This window comes from Biomphalaria glabrata, chromosome 1 (genome assembly GCF_947242115.1).
Source record: "Biomphalaria glabrata chromosome 1, xgBioGlab47.1, whole genome shotgun sequence".
NCBI lineage: Eukaryota > Metazoa > Mollusca > Gastropoda > Planorbidae > Biomphalaria > Biomphalaria glabrata.
In genome coordinates, this window is record NC_074711.1 from 20,592,103 (window position 1) to 20,613,406 (window position 21,304).

Sequence of the window (21,304 nt, forward strand, 5' to 3'; positions counted from 1 at the left end):
TGTTTTCGCTTACGCGATTCCTCTCGTCTTTCAAAACAGTCGAACTTCTCCAGAGGCTGGAATACATTGGAATGGTGACGAGCTAAAAAAAAAAAAGGACCGCGGCGTGTCACGAATCTGATCTTACGTCCACGTTGTAGGTACCTTGAATGCTCCTGCCTTCTAAGTTGATTTGACATTTGCATGTCCCAGACATATTTTAGGTCAAGTTTTTTTTTTTTTTTACTTGTGATCTTCTTCCTTTAAAAAAATAGTCCGTAGCAGAATCCAGGAGAACGAATATCTGAAGCTTGGAACATGTGAAAAAGTTTGTCACAGGATATCAGACCTCAATTAGGTCGATCATACGTACATCAAGCATGTATTTCAACAATTTCAAGCTGTGATTATGAACGCATTGATCACCAGCAAAGTCAAGCCCTCAGCAAATTTTGGCCATTTGATCAATGTAATAAATAAATAAATTACATGGGAAACTACACATGACATCGTCAAACTAATGAGTTACCAATGAGCCACTAGTTTGGGGTCACTCTGCCTGCAGACCAAAGTTTGATTTGAAGGAGCCCTACAACCCAGATGTTGTAGCACTGGCACTAAACAAATGTCAATAAAATAGTCAAATAGATAATGTTTAATTGACATGAATCTACATAGATCTACCCATCGCCAACATATGAACACAGATTAATAGATTTATAAGCGAGCCCTGTAAGTACTATAGATACTATAGACAAATGAAGTATAGATATCTCACAATGCCAGAAGCAAGAAAGACAAAATAAAGTGAGACTTAACACACTTCTATCCTTTGTAAGCTCAGAGCGTAGGACACAGATGTGAAGTTACAAACGAATCAACACTGATATCACTTCCACCGACCAAACTGTGACAACCATGTGTAAGTGTAGAACAGTGGTTCCCAAACTTTTTTGTCTCGTATACCCCTTGTCATGTTTTCTGGTTTTCCGTAGACCCCCTGCTTAAGTTATATTGAATTTGTAAAAAATTGAATTTCAAATTACACATTTTGTTTAAAATAATTTCTAACCAGTGACACGAGGAGTGAAAAAGTTATTTAAAACTACATTTTAAGTTGAATTAATTTTTTAACAAAATAGAAATTTAAACCCATTATATAACAGTTAATACGTATAGCATACAATCACTAAACACATTGGGAACTTTTTATTTTTAAAGGTTTGCAAGCTCACCATCCGTTGCTACGGAGATTATTTTTCATTTAGGGATTTGTTGTTATATGAAGTAGTTCTTCAAAACATTAAATATTAATGTGCCTTAAGTATCATTGTAAAAGTTTTCACAAAAAAGCAGTTTTTCGTGGATTTATTGAGCCATAAAAATTTGAATAAAAAAATACATCATTACCAGACAAGGTTGACTCTGCCAGCTGTATAGAGAAATATGCTATTTGCAGAAATATGCCGTTTGCAAAGACTTACATAAGAAGAAAGAAATATTTGACTATATTCCAACAGAGCTCAAGAATTTAGTAAACTCTTCTACAAATACATTGCCCTAACAACCAATGGGTCAGAGTTTGCATGGATGGTTCTCAGAAAGCCACCACAAAAGGAAAATCTGGAATACTAATTGAATGGCCCAATGGAGAAAAAAATCATTTTTAAAAATAATGTTCATTGTAACTACTGAGCTCTATGACAAGCACAGAGAAGAAATAGAAGCACTGGAGCTAACAGCTACCACCATGCTAGCCAATCAGCCAAGTTCGCAAAACAGTAAAACAAAATTTCGTGACCAATATAAAAATAGTCCTTCAAAGCTTGACAAACTCTGATACCTCATAAACACAACAACTCATGAGGCCTGGACTGACGTTCGGTTGTCACCTTTCCTGCTTGCATTTCCTGTCGGGAGGTTTGGGCTGGGATGTAATTATCCACATAATCTGAAGGAACATACGAAAGATTTTGTACAAAACATATTGTGTGACCTTGTAAAGCTCAACAACAGCAAGAACACTGCTCTCCAATGTTGAAGTAGAAGGAAATAGAAGACTGACACATTTGCCAAATGTGAGAAAACAAAGACACATTTAAACATCGCACTCTACCCTTTTGGAGTGTCACCAGAGAATGCTGACCATGTCTTCAAAATTGCATTCTTCAACAAGAGGCCCAAAACAAGACACCGGCCATAAAACTCAAACATGAAATTCTTTTAATGATATAAGTTTGTGTAAGAGTTTTTACAATTTCTTCAAAGGCTGGTAAAATCAATAATTTGCCTATCGTGTGAGGTTTTCAGTATTTCTCTATAAGTAAAGAGATAGAGTAAAACGCTCATTAATCATCGTCTTCTCAATGTCAGGTCAAAGAAAAATTTTGTGGCTGTATTCTGAACTTTATCTTTGAGTGTTTGAAAGTTTTGCAAACTTTAATCTTTCTATCAAGGTGGCATCATTCAAATGATCCTCCAGCTTAATTGGTTTCATAGCATATAAAAAATGGCACATTAACTCTCGCTTGTTTGACAAAGAAGTAATGAAGTTCAATTTCAAATACTTTACGCTGTACAGTCTACAGTCCTTTTTGTTAAAGTTATAACTAGACAAAACTACACAATTTAAATATAGTTATGAAATTAAATAAAACAATTTTTCATTCAATCAGCAGGATAAAAAATTTTAAGGATTTCCTAAGGTACAAATCATGAAAAAAGTGTGTGTGAAAAATTCCAATTGTCAAAATTGAGATTACTGAATTGAGATTCTTTATCGTAGACACCCGACCACATCTCATAGACCCCTTATTCCCTTTTTAACTTTCGTAGACCCCTGGGGGTCTATATAGACCACTTTGGGAATCACTGGTGTAGAAAGTGTGCAAGAACCAAGCAAAAAATACACCGGATGAAAGCGAGTTTATATTTTCTTTGTCTTAATAAATACATTGAGCACAGTGATACTAGTGAAAGTCCAACACTGCCCTGCCTAGAAAAAGCTCAAATGTATCTTAATACGAACAAACTAACAATCACAATCACAAGACAAATTTCCATACGGATAATAAAGATTATTATTATTATTACATACGATGCTCTTTATCCAATTGACAAAAATCAAACTTACAACCACATATGCTGCCAAAGATCAAACTAACAATTACATACACTGCTAAAGATCAAACTAACAATTACATACACTGCTAAAGATCAAACTAACAATTACATACACTGCTAAAGATCAAACTAACAATTACATACACTGCTAAAGATCAAACTAACAATTACATACACTGCTAAAGATCAAACTCGACTTGTTTTATAAGGCATTTGCTCTCTTTATTGTCATTCTAATTCACAGGATTATAAAAACAAACATTTTGTGTTTTAGTAGTTCCTCATCTGTACAAGAAAAAACGTTTGAAATGGAGACATTCATGGAAAGACGAATCAATGAACCACTACCTCAATATTAAAAATTTCATAAGTCAAAATAAAAAGTGACTACAACTTAACTTACACTTAGACTGAACGTGAAGATTGTTTCATCACAAATAAAAGACATCAGCCACATGGGCAGGGTAAAACAGTCTGAGCTCTGCACATATTTTTCTTCCATGTAATATTTCAAACACAACTTAGTCCCATGAAATGTTTTCAGCTTGTTACAAAGATCACTTCAACAAATACTAGCAAGCATTGTTTTCAATCCCCCTCACCCCCCAACCACACACACACACAAATACAGGCCATTGCCACAGCTCATGTATACATTCTGAGTCTCAGTGACCTTTTCTTTTCAAAAGTATACTGTTAGTAAATATAATGGAAATGTACATCCTAAATCTATATTTCTACTAGATCTAGATGTCTAAGTATTTGGTCTGTATACACAAGGACCAGCAGTGAAAAGGTTATGGGCACTATCTGACCAACATGCCACTGGCTGAGACCTCCTGCAATTAATCATTGAATTTCAATACTACTGAATGCATGCCCCCCTCCCCTTCTTGACCAGTAATCCTGCACTCATTTACACTTTTAGTAACTACAAAGGACCCTGCCTAGCTACTGAGCTCATAGGAACTGTCTCAGTCTCTAGATCATAAGTTAGCATTAGATTGGGACAGCATGGGAGATAACTGTCTAGGATGAAACACAGCCACAACAAAAGGTTTTCTTCTACAAACAAAACATATGGGTACAAAGGGAGAGCAACTTGGAATGCATAAACAGTTCTAAGAAAGCCAATGGTTCTTATGTTATATGTGTGCCTGTTACATGCTCTAGTCCATTTATTATTAGAGGTGATTCAAAACAGAAACTCAAGCTGGCCTACAAATCAGAATTGACAAGTTTTGAAAAACAAAATGTGAAGATCATAAAGGATGAAAAGATCATACATAATAATCTGATCCAAGAGTACATTCTAGTTCTTTGATCATGTCTAGGACTACATTTAATCATTCCAATACATTACATCTTTTGAAGAGTCCATTTTGTACCTTACTATTTCTTTTGAAAATGTTTCAAACATTTGACATTGTCTCCTATACCTGCTCAACACAGGGAACAAAATGTCTACTGTAATATTGTTGTTTTTTTTTGTTGTTTTAAAATACAAACATGATTTTGATGATATTTTATGTTTCAATAAAAAAAATGCAACAAAATTAATTACAGATGAGCTAATTATTTCATTAATTTCATTTTTTTAAAATAAATTTTATGTGTAACAATCAAAACCTAAAAATGAACATGATATTTTAATTCTAATTACACGAAAAAAAAAAAAAAAGGCTAAAGCGATAGCAATGACATAATAATTATACAAAAGAAATGTTAACATGAAGAGAATTGATTTTCCAATCAAGTACATTGTCATAAAGCACATAAAAGAATGAATGCACAACATTTGAATGTAAGACAATTGTATTGCTGGTGTGCATCTTTAAGTCCAAAAAACAAGTGCTGCTACATATGCCATGCAAGTGTGCCCAGTAGGATTACTTTAATACAAAGATGTCTACAACATGTATGGCAAAGAAGTGACAGTCCAACAAGCCATCAATCAGCCCTCAAGCTGCCTGCTTTGTCACTTAGCCACACCAGGGGAAGATGCAGAATAAGCAACTTCATGTAAATATTTACTTTTTTTTTTTAGTTAGGTAGCTGCTAGTCATTGAACTACAATGTCAGTAAATAATGAACCAGTGACTCTGACACTGCTAACAAGAGTGAACTGTCAAATAACAACAAAGTGAAGTAACATGTCAACAATGTTTGTCCCAAATACTTGAAAAATCCCAACATTGATTTTAAAAAAAAAAATGCCTTCATTAGAGTACTGAGTACTGAAGCAATTACCTGCAAGAAAATAAGGGAGGGAATCATGAATATCTGGACAATGTCACAATACATTGAAGAGGAAAGACACGCTACAGAGTTTACAAGCAGTAACAACATAATCCATTTTAACTCCTTGTATGAACTAATCTTCAATGAAACTACACCATACATTTCATACATGGAGGATACACTTTTTTAACAACTATGAAAAGCATGTCACACAGTACTAGACAAATACTTAACAAGTGAACCAACAAGCCACAAATACAATGCTGTCAAACTAGTGGGAACATTGCAATAAATAAACTAAAATCACAGATTATTTTTCAAAACAAAACTGATCTATACAAACATTGTAGTACAAAAAAGTCCGTTGAAAAATAGTTTGATATTGAGCTAACAAGCAAGCACTATGAACAAAACAATATGAAAGGAATGGTAGACATAGACTTCATTGACTTCCTCTCTGCAAGTGAAGCAAGTTAGGGCATTCATCATTCAGATACATTGAAGCTCTATTTTATGAGCTTTTCACTTGTAGTATTACAACTATAAATATGTAAACAATCAGGTGTTCTGAGCCTCAATGAATAGTTATTTTGTTTGAATAAGACAAGGGTTGTGTCAGAACAATTATAAAGCAGTTAGTCATTTTGTTGGCTTTAAATTAAAAAGTAAAAAGTAATTTGGATTTTAATGAAGAACTAATTACAAAATCTTGTGAAGGGACAGTGCTGCATACAAATGTTACTACAGCAGTTTTAAACGACAGAAACAAAAGTTAAAAAGTTTCACTAGATTATACAAGCAGAAGTTCACACATTTCTACTATTGAAAATGATAAGACCAGCATTGTGGCCACTTCTATTTTTCATTAAGACAAATTTCCATATGGACAATTAAGATTATTATTATTATTAACATAATACTAGGTCCCAGTAGAGCTGGCTAGACTTGGTAACATGACAGAATAAATACTGTATCTTCAGTAAGATACCTGTACTGTATTTATCACACATGTCCCCATCCACAATGAACTATTGTTGAATCAAACACTTTAGAGATTTTTTTGTATGCTTTCTCTGCACCATGAACAACATGAGATGCAATATTGCTAATACAAACTTTGACTTGAAATAATTTACTAGTGAACTGTCTCTTTTTAACCTGAATGTACAACTTTAAAATGATGCAATGTAAGCATGGTTGCATAGTCATCAAATAAACTTAATACCAATTTCTGAATAGACAAAGAAGAAAAAAAGACAGCAAAATGTTATATCAAATGTTTTCAAAATTTGAATTCTGTAAAACTGTATTATACATGCTGCACAATATCATCAACAAAAAAGCAACCTATAACATTGCTGTTCAGCACTAGTTGGTTTCTCTAAACATTTTAATGATTCAAAGACTTTCAAAATTGAATATTTTGGGGGAGAAAAAAACAACAAATTTATGTGAGAAAAATACACTAGCTTGACAGCAACAGTCTTTAATCCAAATATTTACAATTACACTGAAAATCATTAGAATAAATTAAAAGCATTTCTCATACATTTTGATTATTTGGCAACATCAGAAAATATTTACTTTAATTATACTAAACACATATTGTACAATGCTCTGTTTTAAATTTAGCTCACATGTGAACAAGAGCAACAGCAATGCAGATAAAAGGATTGAGCGTAGTTCATTTGGATTGAATGTTTTCCCCTTTAATCAAGACATGTAATCAGATTTTTAATTGTTAAAACATAAAAGAATACCAAACCTTAAAACATTTTAATCAAAACATTTCTTAACAGTGACAAAGTAATGCTAAAATTATTTACAATTTGAAGTGAAAGTAATTTTACAAATAGAGAATCAATTTTAAGAAATGCATATGAAAGAAAATGACAATTAACCTACCTTAGAACAATCATATCATGACCCTATAACTGTACATACATTCTACGTTATTTTATTTTTACTGCTATATAGTAACACTGCAATGTCAGTCACTTGTGAACATGATACATCACAATCCATAGAAATCAGCCAATCTGTCCTCTTGCATGCCTCAAAAGGCTTAAAACATTGATTGTTGTATTTATCTTTGCTAAAATAAAACATCTATTGCGGTCACATAGAGAAAATACCCATTGTTAATTGACTTGAATTGTTACAAGAGGGATAACTCCCATAACATTTTCTTTCCATGCTGCTAAGATCGATATATTTTAATTACATCCTGTATCGTCTGTCTACATATAGGGCAAAGTCCTTTCTCATTGCGAATGGTGGTTGCACAATCAAAACACAAGCACATGTGACCACAAGTATACAGGACGCTGTTGATAGATTTCTCCCAGCACACTTTACAGTCACTGGCTCCATCTTCCAATGGCGTGGCAGGTAAGGAAGTGGTCTGCTGGTTGCGGAAAAAGTCCCCTTCAGTTTCTGCGGGAGAGTGGTACTGCACTGGCACACTGTTGCTCCTGAAGACATTAGCTGGCAGGGAGGCTGGGCTGGAGTGAGGGGGAGGAGGAGGCATAGCCACTGTCAGCCCAGCACTGTAAGCAGCCCCGCTATTCCCAGGGCTACTGTTGTAACTGTTCATGCTCACTGACCTAGGCAGACGACCTTGAATCTGGGCCATAATTGTACCTGGTGAAAAAAAAAAAAAAAATACAATTCTATTGACAAGCTTTTAGAGACATGATTCTTGCATTCATTGCAATCAAAACCTGTAACATTTAGAAATGTAAGGAGCTACACCACTTTCAAAAATGTTAATTTACACAATTATTCAGCATTCAAAAACAAAAGCGATATATCCTGTTTATAATTTTAATCACTAGATGATAGTTATTCTTAAGTAGTATGACAGTAAGCGGAAGTTGTGCATTGTTTGATTCAATAAATCTAAATATAATATTTTGTTTAGTTATATATTGCATTGTTTAATTCAATAAATCCAAGTCTAATATTTTATTTTGTAATATGTCAACTATGTCACTTTGACAACTTAAGTTTTAGTCATATAAAATACTCTTACTGAAGGCATTACATTTCCAAACACTTCATTTTGTCTACGATAAAAAAATTAATTTCCCTTTGCGGAGTCACTAAAATAAAAGAATGTTACCTATAACTCTTATTTTCTGTATGTTACCATAGACATCAAAGAAAGCCCATAATGGAAGAGTGCGGTCCACATGCATCAGTGTAACAGGGGCTTGATTGTTTCTAGCATACCTTACCTCACCTGATCAATGGACAAAATAATAGTGCATTATTAAAAATGAAAACAGCACCCAAAGGTACAAATAAGTCCAATGTAACAATAATTAGGCTCCTCTAACATTACAAATAACATCTCAGAATTACAAATGAACAATTAAAGCTCAAGAACGTAATAAGAGTTTTTGTATTTAAAAAAAACAACACAACCACCTGGCTTGAATAACCAAACCACACCCAATAGCTATGTTGTTCCAGATTTGTGAAGCCATGAATATATCAATCCACAAACCTGATTCTGTTAGATGAAAGCTAAGCTCATCCCCAATCTCTGGGTTTCTGCAGATATCTTTGTTGACCACCCAGTACTCCAGACGATCCAATAGAAGATCTGAATCATCTGGCAAACTGCCAGGGTCTACTGTTGATGGATCACAGGCAGTCAGTCCAAAGCCTAGACCACCAAAAAAAGACCTGTCTATACTTAACACCTGTTGAAAAACAATACAGATTAGCTCAATAGTTGAAACTTTCTGAATAGCTGGCTAGATATTTCTTGAAGCCCTTTTTACAATAATTAATTATAATTTGTACAATTAATTAATTAACTTATCAAAATAAACATAGGTGGTTCCGTTCTGTAAATGTATGTGTGTCCAATGCTTTCACTGATTTAAGTAGATATCAATCTAAAGAAAATTTACAAGTTTTGATATTTGACACATTCTGCCTAAGTAAGATATTTCTTAATGTATTTTGTACTTAAAATAATTTTAAACAGTAACTCTAAATCTTCAACTCGTATGGTCTACCTGGCCATAGAGGTATGAACATTAAATCTCAAAATGTTAAGAGTCCCAGCAAACCTCACCACACCCATCTTCACCAACCATCCAAAGCTGACACAAAGTAATGTGTTGCTGCTAGGCAGAGTTGTCAAATCAGAGGGTCCAAGGTAGAGATGGGAAATGAACTGAACCAAACCCCAAACCAAATGAACTGAACTAGAACCTCACTTACAACTGAACTTTGAAACTGTTCACCCGAACTAAACGAATTGAGATTGACAATGATACAAATTTTGTATACTGCACTTCCTTAAAATAAATTTCACAGCAATTCCAGTGCCCTAATTTACTTACTAAATCTAAACCCAAAAACAGAAATGTTGTCATTTCTCAAATCAATAAGCTAATTAAGCTACCATTAACTGTAGCCCCTGTCATTCATTTTTCATCACATTTAATCATTTGATTTTTGCTTTTACTTTGACTGCAACAATTTGTGATTTGAGTGTTAAAAGTTCCCAAGCTGGCACATTGCAAATTATTTGTGTTTGATCATTATTTATGTATAGTTTCAAGTAACTAATAAATTGAATGTAACCAAATGGCCTGGTTTTGATATTACATAATTTCATGAAATTGAACCAAACCTGAATCTGAACTCCAAACCAAACCTGAACTATACTTGTTAATCAACCAAACTGAACATGAACGTAAATCTGATTTATACTATGGATTTCATTCCCATCTCTAGTTTATTATTTGGCTATAATTATTTCACCATTTTGTCTCATTAATGTTTGGTCCCTAGTGCTGTCTTTATATATGTAACATGTATTCATCAACTTTGACTCAACACATCTTACCTGTATGACTAAAGTCTCTCCACAATGAATGGGTCTTGAGGAAAAGACAAAAGCATTACAGTACTCATCCCTTAGCCTGACTGCCACACTTCTATCATTGCTTATCCTGATGTTCTTTCCCTGTAGAGTGTGCAGTGGCATAGGGGTCAAGTTGACACCAGCATGCCAAGTCAAACTGGGCAGAGGAGATGCTGGGCTGGGAGGGATTGGGGGCTCATTGAGAGACATAGAGCTTAAGGCAGAATTAAATGTGAAAAGGTCCACATCTGATGGCAGTGGACTGGCATCAAACTGAGCAGCGTTGGCAGGCAATTCAATCTCTGCAACAGCACAAAGAAAAAATATTGCAATAAATATAAAAGTTATTTGTTAGCAGTTACTTTTTATTTTGAATTTGTACAAGAGTAAGATAAGGTGTGGGCAGTACAAGAGTAAGATAAGGTGTGGGCAGTACAAGAGTAAGATAAGGTGTGGGCAGTACAAGAGTAAGACGTAGTGTGGGCAGTACACGAGTAAGATAAGGTGTGGGCAGTACAAGAGTAAGATAAGGTGTGGGCAGTACAAGAGTAAGATGTGGTGTGGGCAGTACAAGAGTAAGACGTGGTGTGGGCAGTACAAGAGTAAGACGTGGTGTGGGCAGTACAAGAGTAAGACGTGGTGTGGGCAGTACAAGAGTAAGACATAGTGTGGGCAGTACAAGAGTAAGATGTGGTGTGGGCAGTACAAGAGTAAGATGTGGTATGGGCAGTACAAGAGTAAGACGTAGTGTGGGCAGTACAAGAGTAAGATAAGGTGAGGGCAGTACACGAGTAAGATGTAGTGTGGGCAGTACAAGAGTAAGATAAGGTGAGGGCAGTACAGGAGTAAGACATAATGTGGGCAGTACAAGAGTAAGACGTGGTGTGGGCAGTACACGAGTAAGACGTGGTGTGGGCAGTACAAGAGTAAGATAAGGTGTGGGCAGTACAAGAGTAAGATAAGGTGTGGGCAGTACAAGAGTAAGATAAGGTGTGGGCAGTACAAGAGTAAGATGTGGAGTGGGCAGTACAAGAGTAAGATAAGGTGTGGGCAGTACAAGAGTAAGACATAGTGTGGGCAGTACAAGAGTAAGATGTGGTGTGGGCAGTACAAGAGTAAGACGTAGTGTGGGCAGTACAAGAGTAAGATAAGGTGTGGGCGGTACAAGAGAAAGATGTGGTATGGGCAGTACAAGAGTAAGACATAGTGTGGGCAGTACAAGAGTAAGATAAGGTATGGGCAGTATAAGAGTAAGACGTAGTGTGGGCAGTACAAGAGTAAGATGTGGTGTGGGCAGTACAAGAGTAAGATGTGGTATGGGCAGTACAAGAGTAAGACGTAGTGTGGGCAGTACATGAGTAAGACGTGGTGTGGGCAGTACAAGAGTAAGACGTGGTGTGGGAAGTACAAGAGTAAGATGTAGTGTGGGCAGTACAAGAGTAAGACGTAGTGTGGGCAGTACAAGAGTAAGACGTGGTGTGGGCAGTACAAGAGTAAGACATAGTGTGGGAGCAGTACAAGAGTAAGATAAGGTGAGGGCAGTACACGAGTAAGACATAATATGGGCAGTACAAGAGTAAGACGTGGTGTGGGCAGTACACGAGTAAGATGTGGTGTGGGCAGTACAAGAGTAAGATGTGGTGTTGGCAGTACAAGAGTAAGATAAGGTGTGGGCAGTACAAGAGTAAGATGTGGTGTGGGCAGTACAAGAGTAAGATAAGGTGTGGGCAGTACAAGAGTAAGATGTGATGTGGGCAGTACACGAGTAAGACGTGGTGTGGGCAGTACAAGAGTAAGATGTGGTGTGGGCAGTACAAGAGTAAGACGTGGTGTGGGCAGTACAAGAGTAAGACGTGGTGTGGGCAGTACAAGAGTAAGATGTGGTGTGGGCAGTACAAGAGTAAGACGTGGTGTGGGCAGTACAAGAGTAAGATGTGGTGTGGGCAGTACACGAGTAAGATGTGGTGTGGGCAGTACAAGAGTAAGATAAGGTGTGGGCAGTACACGAGTAAAATGTGGTATGGGCAGTACAAGAGTAAGATAAGGTGTGGGCAGTACACGAGTAAGATGTGGTGACGGCAGTACACGAGTAAGATGTGGTGTGGGCAGTACAAGAGTAAGATGTGGTGTGTGCAGTAGGAAAAAGAACACATGGCTACATAGATTTACATGATTCTGTAAGGAATTCAGAATGTTTAGGGCACCTCACCAAACTCTATGGGTACATGACATTATTTCGGGAAAACATAAATGTAGATGGTCATTGTACTGACCACATGATACCCTTATTAACCATAGGCCACAGAAAAAGATGACCTATACATCATCTGCCAAATAGATAGCAAGGTCTGAATGACAGGGGTACTTTGCTTATGGTTCTTTCATCTAGTTTCAAAACTACAAAGTCTGAAGGAGATTGCTGCAGGCTTATGAAAATGAAAACAAATTAAAAATAAAATATGGTAATTAGAAGCTTGGTGTTGGTCCTCAAATAATGTACCACTTGATTGGTTGGTGTGTTTGTAGATTAATCTAATTGCTAATGTAGTTACGTTGAAAATGAACATTCAAATAGATCTATATAACATATATAAACAAGTGTTAATACTATTACTAAGGTAACAACAATTTAAATCTAATTTTTTTCCACTTCAAAATGTTGTAAAAATACATTGAAGAACATTAGACTTTTTGATTTAAAATCTTGTCTATAGATTTAAAATAGGTGTATATTTATATATTGTATGTAGGCCTACATGTGTATAAATAGCATATAATGTTTAAGTATTTAAAAAAAAAAGGCATGTTTTAGACCAATTTTTTTCATATTGACTTGATGAATGTATTCAAGAAGTAATTCCTACACTATGGACACAGTTTGATGTATCAATAACCCAATCAGAACACTTGCAATTAAATCACTTGCCTCTATTTTGATTACAATGTGCAGATATTTGACACTACAACTGTCCTCTAGTGACACAGGAAACTCAACTCCATAGAACGAAAACAAACGACTACACGCCAAGGCAGGGCCATCTCAATCTCGATCTACCTGTGTGTTATCTACCCTGACGACACGAGCTATCGGGTATTCCCGAACAACATTCAACACATTTACATTCTGAATGCTAGAATTGCTCTAGCCCAGCGGTTCTCAACCTTTTAAGCTCGGCGACCCCTTTTTGCAATCCCCCACTCTGCCGCGACACCCCCCCGCACACACACACACAGCAATAGAGGAATAGACAAAAACAATAAATTTTTTCGATGGTCTTTGGCGACCCCTGGCAAATCGTCAATCGACCCCCAAGGGGGTCGCGACCCACAGGTTGACTCTACAGCTTCTCCAGTGGCGACCTTTCTGCCGGCTCTATTGACGGAAGTATGACAACTTATCTTGGATAGTCTAACATTTGTCCCGTCAACTATCATCTTGTCTCTGCCATTGATGAATTGCTCTACCAAGTGCTGATACGCCAAAGGGAGAAAGCTATAGCAGTGAGTCTAGAAATAGAACCTTGTACTTGATCTGCATTCCCTCTATAAGATCTTCGCCTTCAGTAAGCAAGAGATAACATGTCAATGAGTTGCACGTTAATGGCCTATAACGTTCGCACATCTCCCCAGCAGACAAGTTTCCATCAGATATGCAGGCTAAAAGGCAGCAGTAACTTGTAGCTTGTTAAGCTGCGTTTTTATTTCCCCAGAGGAAGTACATCACTTTGATAATGCATAAGTAACTTTCCCCCCTTGTAAGACGCGTCGTGCCAAACTGATGAGAATCTTTTTTGTTGTTTGTTCACAAAGAGGTGGCGCTACAATCAGGTCTATATGATCAACAACAAAACACAGGCTGGGTTTTTCTCCATTCATAATGAAAACATCAAAGCTGAACCATTTGACTCTAGTGGCCAGACATTATCAGAGTGCATGTCAACCAGATAGTGACTTGAGACGCGCACACTAATGGGCAGCACGCGCACTGATAGGAATAAATACTAGTAATTGGGAAAAATATTTTAATGCCCATTTTGGTTTCTAAAAAATCAATGGAGCTATTGAAAGACACAAGTCTACTTGGTGCACTAAAATGATGGAGGTATTGAAAGACACAAGTCTACTTGGTGCACTAAAATGATGGAGGCATTGAAAGACACAAGTCTACTTGGTGCAGTTATATGATGGAGGTATTGACAAAAGTCTACTTGGTGCAGTTATATGATGGAGGTATTGACAGACACAAGTCTACTTGGTGCACTAAAATGATGGAGGCATTGAAAGACACAAGTCTACTTGGTGCAGTTATATGATGGAGGTATTGACACAAGTCTACTTGGTGCAGTTATATGATGGAGGTATTGACAGACACAAGTCTACTTGGTGCACTAAAATGATGGAGGCATTGAAAGACACAAGTCTACTTGGTGCAGTTATATGATGGAGGTATTGACACAAGTCTACTTGGTGCAGTTATATGATGGAGGTATTGACAGACACAAGTCTACTTGGTGCACTAAAATAATGGAGGCATTGAAAGACACAAGTCTACTTGGTGCAGTTATATGATGGAGGTATTGACAGACACAAGTCTACTTGGTGCACTAAAATGATGGAGGTATTGACAGACACAAGTCTACTTGGTGCACTAAAATGATGGAGGCATTGAAAGACACAAGTCTACTTGGTGCACTAAATGATGGAGGTATTGACAGACACAAGTCTACTTGGTGCAGTTATATGATGGAGGTATTGACAGACACAAGTCTACTTGGTGCACTAAAATGATGGAGGTATTGAAAGACACAAGTCTACTTGGTGCAGTTATATGATGGAGGTATTGACAGACACAAGTCTACTTGGTGCAGTTATATGATGGAGGTATTGAAAGACACAAGTCTACTTGGTGCACTAAAATGATGGAGGTATTGACAGACACAAGTCTACTTGGTGCAGTTATATGATGGAGGTATTGAAAGACACAAGTCTACTTGGTGCACTAAAATGATGGAGGTATTGACAGACACAAGTCTACTTGGTGCAGTTATATGATGGAGGTATTGAAAGACACAAGTCTACTTGGTGCACTAAAATGATGGAGGTATTGACAGACACAAGTCTACTTGGTGCAGTTATATGATAGAGGTATTGACAGACACAAGTCTACTTGGTGCAGTTATATGATAGAGGTATTGACAGACACAAGTCTACTTGGTGCAGTTATATGATAGAGGTATTGACAGACACAAGTCTACTTGGTGCAGTTATATGATAGAGGTATTGACAGACACAAGTCTACTTGGTGCAGTTATATGATGGAGGTATTGAAAGACACAAGTCTACTTGGTGCAGTTATATGATGGAGGTATTGACAGACACAAGTCTACTTGGTGCACTAAAATGCTGAAGGCATTGAAAGACACAAGTCTACTTGGTGCACTAAAATGATTTAGGTATTGAAAGACACTATTCTACTTGGTGCACTAAATGATGGGGGTATTGAAAGACCTGAATTGTTTTCAATGTATAATTTTGGAATGAAACGATGAGAAAGCAGGTGAATACATACCTGCATTAGCGTGAGAGAACTCCACACCAACAGTGTTGCCATAAATATCCAGCATTGCCCATAGCGGTTGATTGGTGGACACACCGCTGAAAAAGAGCCCTTTCTCCTCTCCATTTACCCCGTAGTAGACGTCGCCGCTCCTGTTGACACTGAAGTGCAGGAGGATGTTGCTAGTGGTGTAGCGCTCCCCGAGAGCTTTGGCCCAGTTGCCAGGCTTGTTGGTTAGGTCCGGACAGGCGTACCGTGGAAGATCGCATCCCCGAATAGTGGCAGGGTTGATGCTGGTGAAGCCGAATCTAAGCACGCCACTCCAGTTGGTGTTGGTCTCTACAAACTTAATGTACACCTGTAAAGAATTGTATGAAGAACGCATAGAGAGGGATGCTACTATAACAAAGATATTATAAATCTAATAACATCAAAGTATTGAGATACACGAATCAAAATGACCTTGCTGAAGAATAGTCATTATGGGTCACAGACAAAAGCAGGAGGGACCTCGATTAGGTGTTTTGTTTGATTACTTCAAACATGTGGGAGCAATGTGGCCGCTCGCAGTTTTCCAATATAAGGCGACTATATAAATGGACAGATGAAGAGTTCCTTTGAAATCTTTTCATCCTCAGAGTGTGCCACGAGTTCTTAGGATTTCCGAGCTCAACAATTCGTTCTTCCAGAGAAACCAACATTCACCGAGCTCAACAATACGTTCTTCCAGAGAAACCAACATTCACCGAGCTCAATACGTTCTTCCAGAGAAACCAACATTCACCGAGCTCAATACGTTCTTCCAGAGAAACCAACATTCACCAAATACGTTCTTCCAGAGAAACCAACATTCACCGAGCTCAATACGTTCTTCCAGAGAAACCAACATTCACCAAATACGTTCTTCCAGAGAAACCAACATTCACCAAATACGTTCTTCCAGAGAAACCAACATTCACCAAATACGTTCTTCCAGAGAAACCAACATTCACCAAATACGTTCTTCCAGAGAAACCAACATTCACCGAGCTCAACAATTCGTTCTTCCAGAGAAACCAACATTCACCGAGCTCAATACGTTCTTCCAGAGAAACCAACATTCACCGAGCTCAACAATTCGTTCTTCCAGAGAAACCAACATTCACCGAGCTCAACAATTCGTTCTTCCAGAGAAACCAACATTCACCGAGCTCAATACGTTCTTCCAGAGCAACCAACATTCACCGAGCTCAACAATTCGTTCTTCCAGAGAAACCAACATTCACCGAGCTCAACAATTCGTTCTTCCAGAGAAACCAACATTCACCGAGCTCAACAATACGTTCTTCCAGAGAAACCAACATTCACCAAGCTCAATACGTTCTTCCAGAGAAACCAACATTCACCAAATACGTTCTTCCAGAGAAACCAACATTCACCAAATACGTTCTTCCATAGAAACCAACATTAACCGAGCTCAATACGTTCTTCCAGAGAAACCAACATTAACCGAGCTCAATACGTTCTTCCAGAGAAACCAACATTCACCGAGCTCAATACGTTCTTACAGAGAAACCAACATTCACCGAGCTCAATACGTTCTTCCAGAGAAACCAACATTCACCGAGCTCAACAATTCGTTCTTCCAGAGAAACCAACATTCACCGAGCTCAACAATTCGTTCTTCCAGAGAAACCAACATTCACCGAGCTCAATACGTTCTTACAGAGAAACCAACATTCACCGAGCTCAATACGTTCTTCCAGAGAAACCAACATTCACCGAGCTCAACAATTCGTTCTTCCAGAGAAACCAACATTCACCGAGCTCAACAATTCGTTCTTCCAGAGAAACCAACATTCACCGAGCTCAACAATTCGTTCTTCCAGAGAAACCAACATTCACCGAGCTCAATACGTTCTTCCAGAGAAACCAACATTCACCAAATACGTTCTTCCAGAGAAACCAACATTCACCAAATACGTTCTTCCAGAGAAACCAACATTCACCAAATACGTTCTTCCATAGAAACCAACATTAACCGAGCTCAATACGTTCTTCCAGAGAAACCAACATTAACCGAGCTCAATACGTTCTTACAGAGAAACCAACATTAACCGAGCTCAATACGTTCTTCCAGAGAAACCAACATTAACCGAGCTCAATACGTTCTTACAGAGAAACCAACATTCACCGAGCTCAATACGTTCTTCCATAGAAACCAACATTCACCGAGCTCAATACGTTCTTTAAGAGAAACCAACATTCACCGAGCTCAATACGTTTTTCCAGAGAAACCAACATTCACCAAATACGTTCTTCCAGAGAAACCAACATTCACCAAATACGTTCTTCCAGAGAAACCAACATTCACCAAATACGTTCTTCCAGAGAAACCAACATTCACCAAATACGTTCTTCCAGAGAAACCAACATTCACCGAGCTCAACAATTCGTTTTTCCAGAGAAACCAACATTCACCGAGCTCAACAATTCGTTCTTCCAGAGAAACCAACATTCACCAAATACGTTCTTCCAGAGAAACCAACATTCACCGAGCTCAATACGTTCTTCCAGAGAAACCAACATTCACCGAGCTCAATACGTTCTTCCAGAGAAACCAACATTCACCAAATACGTTCTTCCAGAGAAACCAACATTCACCGAGCTCAATACGTTCTTCCAGAGAAACCAACATTCACCAAATACGTTCTTCCAGAGAAACCAACATTCACCAAATACGTTCTTCCAGAGAAACCAACATTCACCAAATACGTTCTTCCAGAGAAACCAACATTCACCAAATACGTTCTTCCAGAGAAACCAACATTCACCGAGCTCAACAATTCGTTCTTCCAGAGAAACCAACATTCACCGAGCTCAATACGTTCTTCCAGAGAAACCAACATTCAACGAGCTCAACAATTCGTTCTTCCAGAGAAACCAACATTCACCGAGCTCAACAATTCATTCTTCCAGAGAAACCAACATTCACCGAGCTCAATACGTTCTTCCAGAGCAACCAACATTCACCGAGCTCAACAATTCGTTCTTCCAGAGAAACCAACATTCACCGAGCTCAACAATACGTTCTTCCAGAGAAACCAACATTCACCGAGCTCAATACGTTCTTCCAGAGAAACCAACATTCACCGAGCTCAATACGTTCTTCCAGAGAAACCAACATTCACCGAGCTCAATACGTTCTTCCAGAGAAACCAACATTCACCGAGCTCAACAATTCGTTCTTCCAGAGAAACCAACATTCACCGAGCTCAATACGTTCTTCCAGAGAAACCAACACTCACCGAGCTCAACAATTCGTTCTTCCAGAGAAACCAACATTCACCGAACTCAACAATTCGTTCTTCCAGAGAAACCAACATTCACCGAGCTCAACAATTCGTTCTTCCAGAGAAACCAACATTCACCGAGCTCAACAATTCGTTCTTGCAGAGAAACCAACATTCACCGAGCTCAATACGTTCTTCCAGAGCAACCAACATTCACCGAGCTCAACAATTCGTTCTTCCAGAGAAACCAACATTCACCGAGCTCAATACGTTCTTCCAGAGAAACCAACACTCACCGAGCTCAACAATTCGTTCTTCCAGAGAAACCAACATTCACCGAGCTCAACAATTCGTTCTTCCAGAGAAACCAACATTCACCGAGCTCAACAATTCGTTCTTCCAGAGAAACCAACATTCAACGAGCTCAATACGTTCTTCCAGAGAAACCAACATTCACCAAATACGTTCTTCCAGAGAAACCAACATTCACCAAATACGTTCTTCCAGAGAAACCAACATTCACCAAATACGTTCTTCCAGAGAAACCAACATTAACCGAGCTCAATACGTTCTTCCAGAGAAACCAACATTCACCAAATACGTTCTTCCAGAGAAACCAACATTAACCGAGCTCAATACGTTCTTCCAGAGAAACCAACATTCACCAAATACGTTCTTCCATAGAAACCAACATTAACCGAGCTCAATACGTTCTTCCAGAGAAACCAACATTCACCGAGCTCAACAATTCGTTCTTCCAGAGAAACCAACATTCACCAAATACGTTCTTCCAGAGAAACCAACATTCACCGAGCTCAATACGTTCTTCCAGAGAAACCAACATTCACCAAATACGTTCTTCCAGAGAAACCAACATTCACCAAATACGTTCTTCCAGAGAAACCAACATTCACCAAATACGTTCTTCCATAGAAACCAACATTAACCGAGCTCAATACGTTCTTCCAGAGAAACCAACATTCACCAAATACGTTCTTCCATAGAAACCAACATTAACCGAGCTCAATACGTTCTTCCAGAGAAACCAACATTCACCGAGCTCAACAATTCGTTCTTCCAGAGAAACCAACATTCACCAAATACGTTCTTCCAGAGAAACCAACATTCACCGAGCTCAATACGTTCTTCCAGAGAAACCAACATTCACCAAATACGTTCTTCCAGAGAAACCAACATTCACCAAATACGTTCTTCCAGAGAAACCAACATTCACCAAATACGTTCTTCCATAGAAACCAACATTAACCGAGCTCAATACGTTCTTCCAGAGAAACCAACATTCACCAAATACGTTCTTCCAGAGAAACCAACATTCACCGAGCTCAACAATTCGTTCTTCCAGAGAAACCAACATTAACCGAGCTCAATACGTTCTTCCAGAGAAACCAACATTCACCGAGCTCAACAATTCGTTCTTCCAGAGAAACCAACATTCACCGAGCTCAACAATTCGTTCTTCCAGAGAAACCAACATTCACCGAGCTCAACAATTCGTTCTTCCAGAGAAACCAACATTCACCGAGCTCAATACGTTCTTACAGAGAAACCAACATTCACCGAGCTCAATACGTTCTTCCAGAGAAACCAACATTCACCGAGCTCAACAATTCGTTCTTCCAGAGAAACCAACATTCACCGAGCTCAACAATTCGTTCTTCCAGAGAAACCAACATTCACCGAGCTCAACAATTCGTTCTTCCAGAGAAACCAACATTCACCGAGCTCAATACGTTCTTCCAGAGAAACCAACATTCACCAAATACGTTCTTCCAGAGAAACCAACATTCACCAAATACGTTCTTCCAGAGAAACCAACATTCACCAAATACGTTCTTCCATAGAAACCAACATTAACCGAGCTCAATACGTTCTTCCAGAGAAACCAACATTAACCGAGCTCAATACGTTCTTACAGAGAAACCAACATTAACCGAGCTCAATACGTTCTTCCAGAGAAACCAACATTAACCGAGCTCAATACGTTCTTACAGAGAAACCAACATTCACCGAGCTCAATACGTTCTTCCATAGAAACCAACATTCACCGAGCTCAATACGTTCTTTCAGAGAAACCAACATTCACCGAGCTCAATACGTTCTTCCAGAGAAACCAACATTCACCAAATACGTTCTTCCAGAGAAACCAACATTCACCAAATACGTTCTTCCAGAGAAACCAACATTCACCAAATACGTTCTTCCAGAGAAACCAACATTCACCAA

At 38.1% G+C, this 21,304-nt stretch overlaps 1 protein-coding gene across 2 annotated transcripts in view; it reads right to left on the reverse strand.

Moving 5' to 3' along the window:
* Positions 1 to 3,299: 3,299 nt before the first annotated feature.
* Positions 3,300 to 21,304, reverse strand: part of LOC106071110 (protein neuralized-like) — a 46,401-nt gene continuing 28,396 nt past the window's right edge. For both annotated transcript variants that reach the window (XM_056027313.1, XM_056027304.1), the window contains exons 4-8: positions 15,801 to 16,146; positions 10,214 to 10,533; positions 8,855 to 9,053; positions 8,468 to 8,587; positions 3,300 to 7,986 (exon numbers count right to left, since the gene is read on the reverse strand). In XM_056027313.1, coding sequence (XP_055883288.1) covers positions 7,544 to 7,986; positions 8,468 to 8,587; positions 8,855 to 9,053; positions 10,214 to 10,533; positions 15,801 to 16,146 — 1,428 coding nt within the window. In that variant the 3' untranslated portion in view covers positions 3,300 to 7,543. The remainder of the gene's footprint in view (positions 7,987 to 8,467; positions 8,588 to 8,854; positions 9,054 to 10,213; positions 10,534 to 15,800; positions 16,147 to 21,304) is intronic.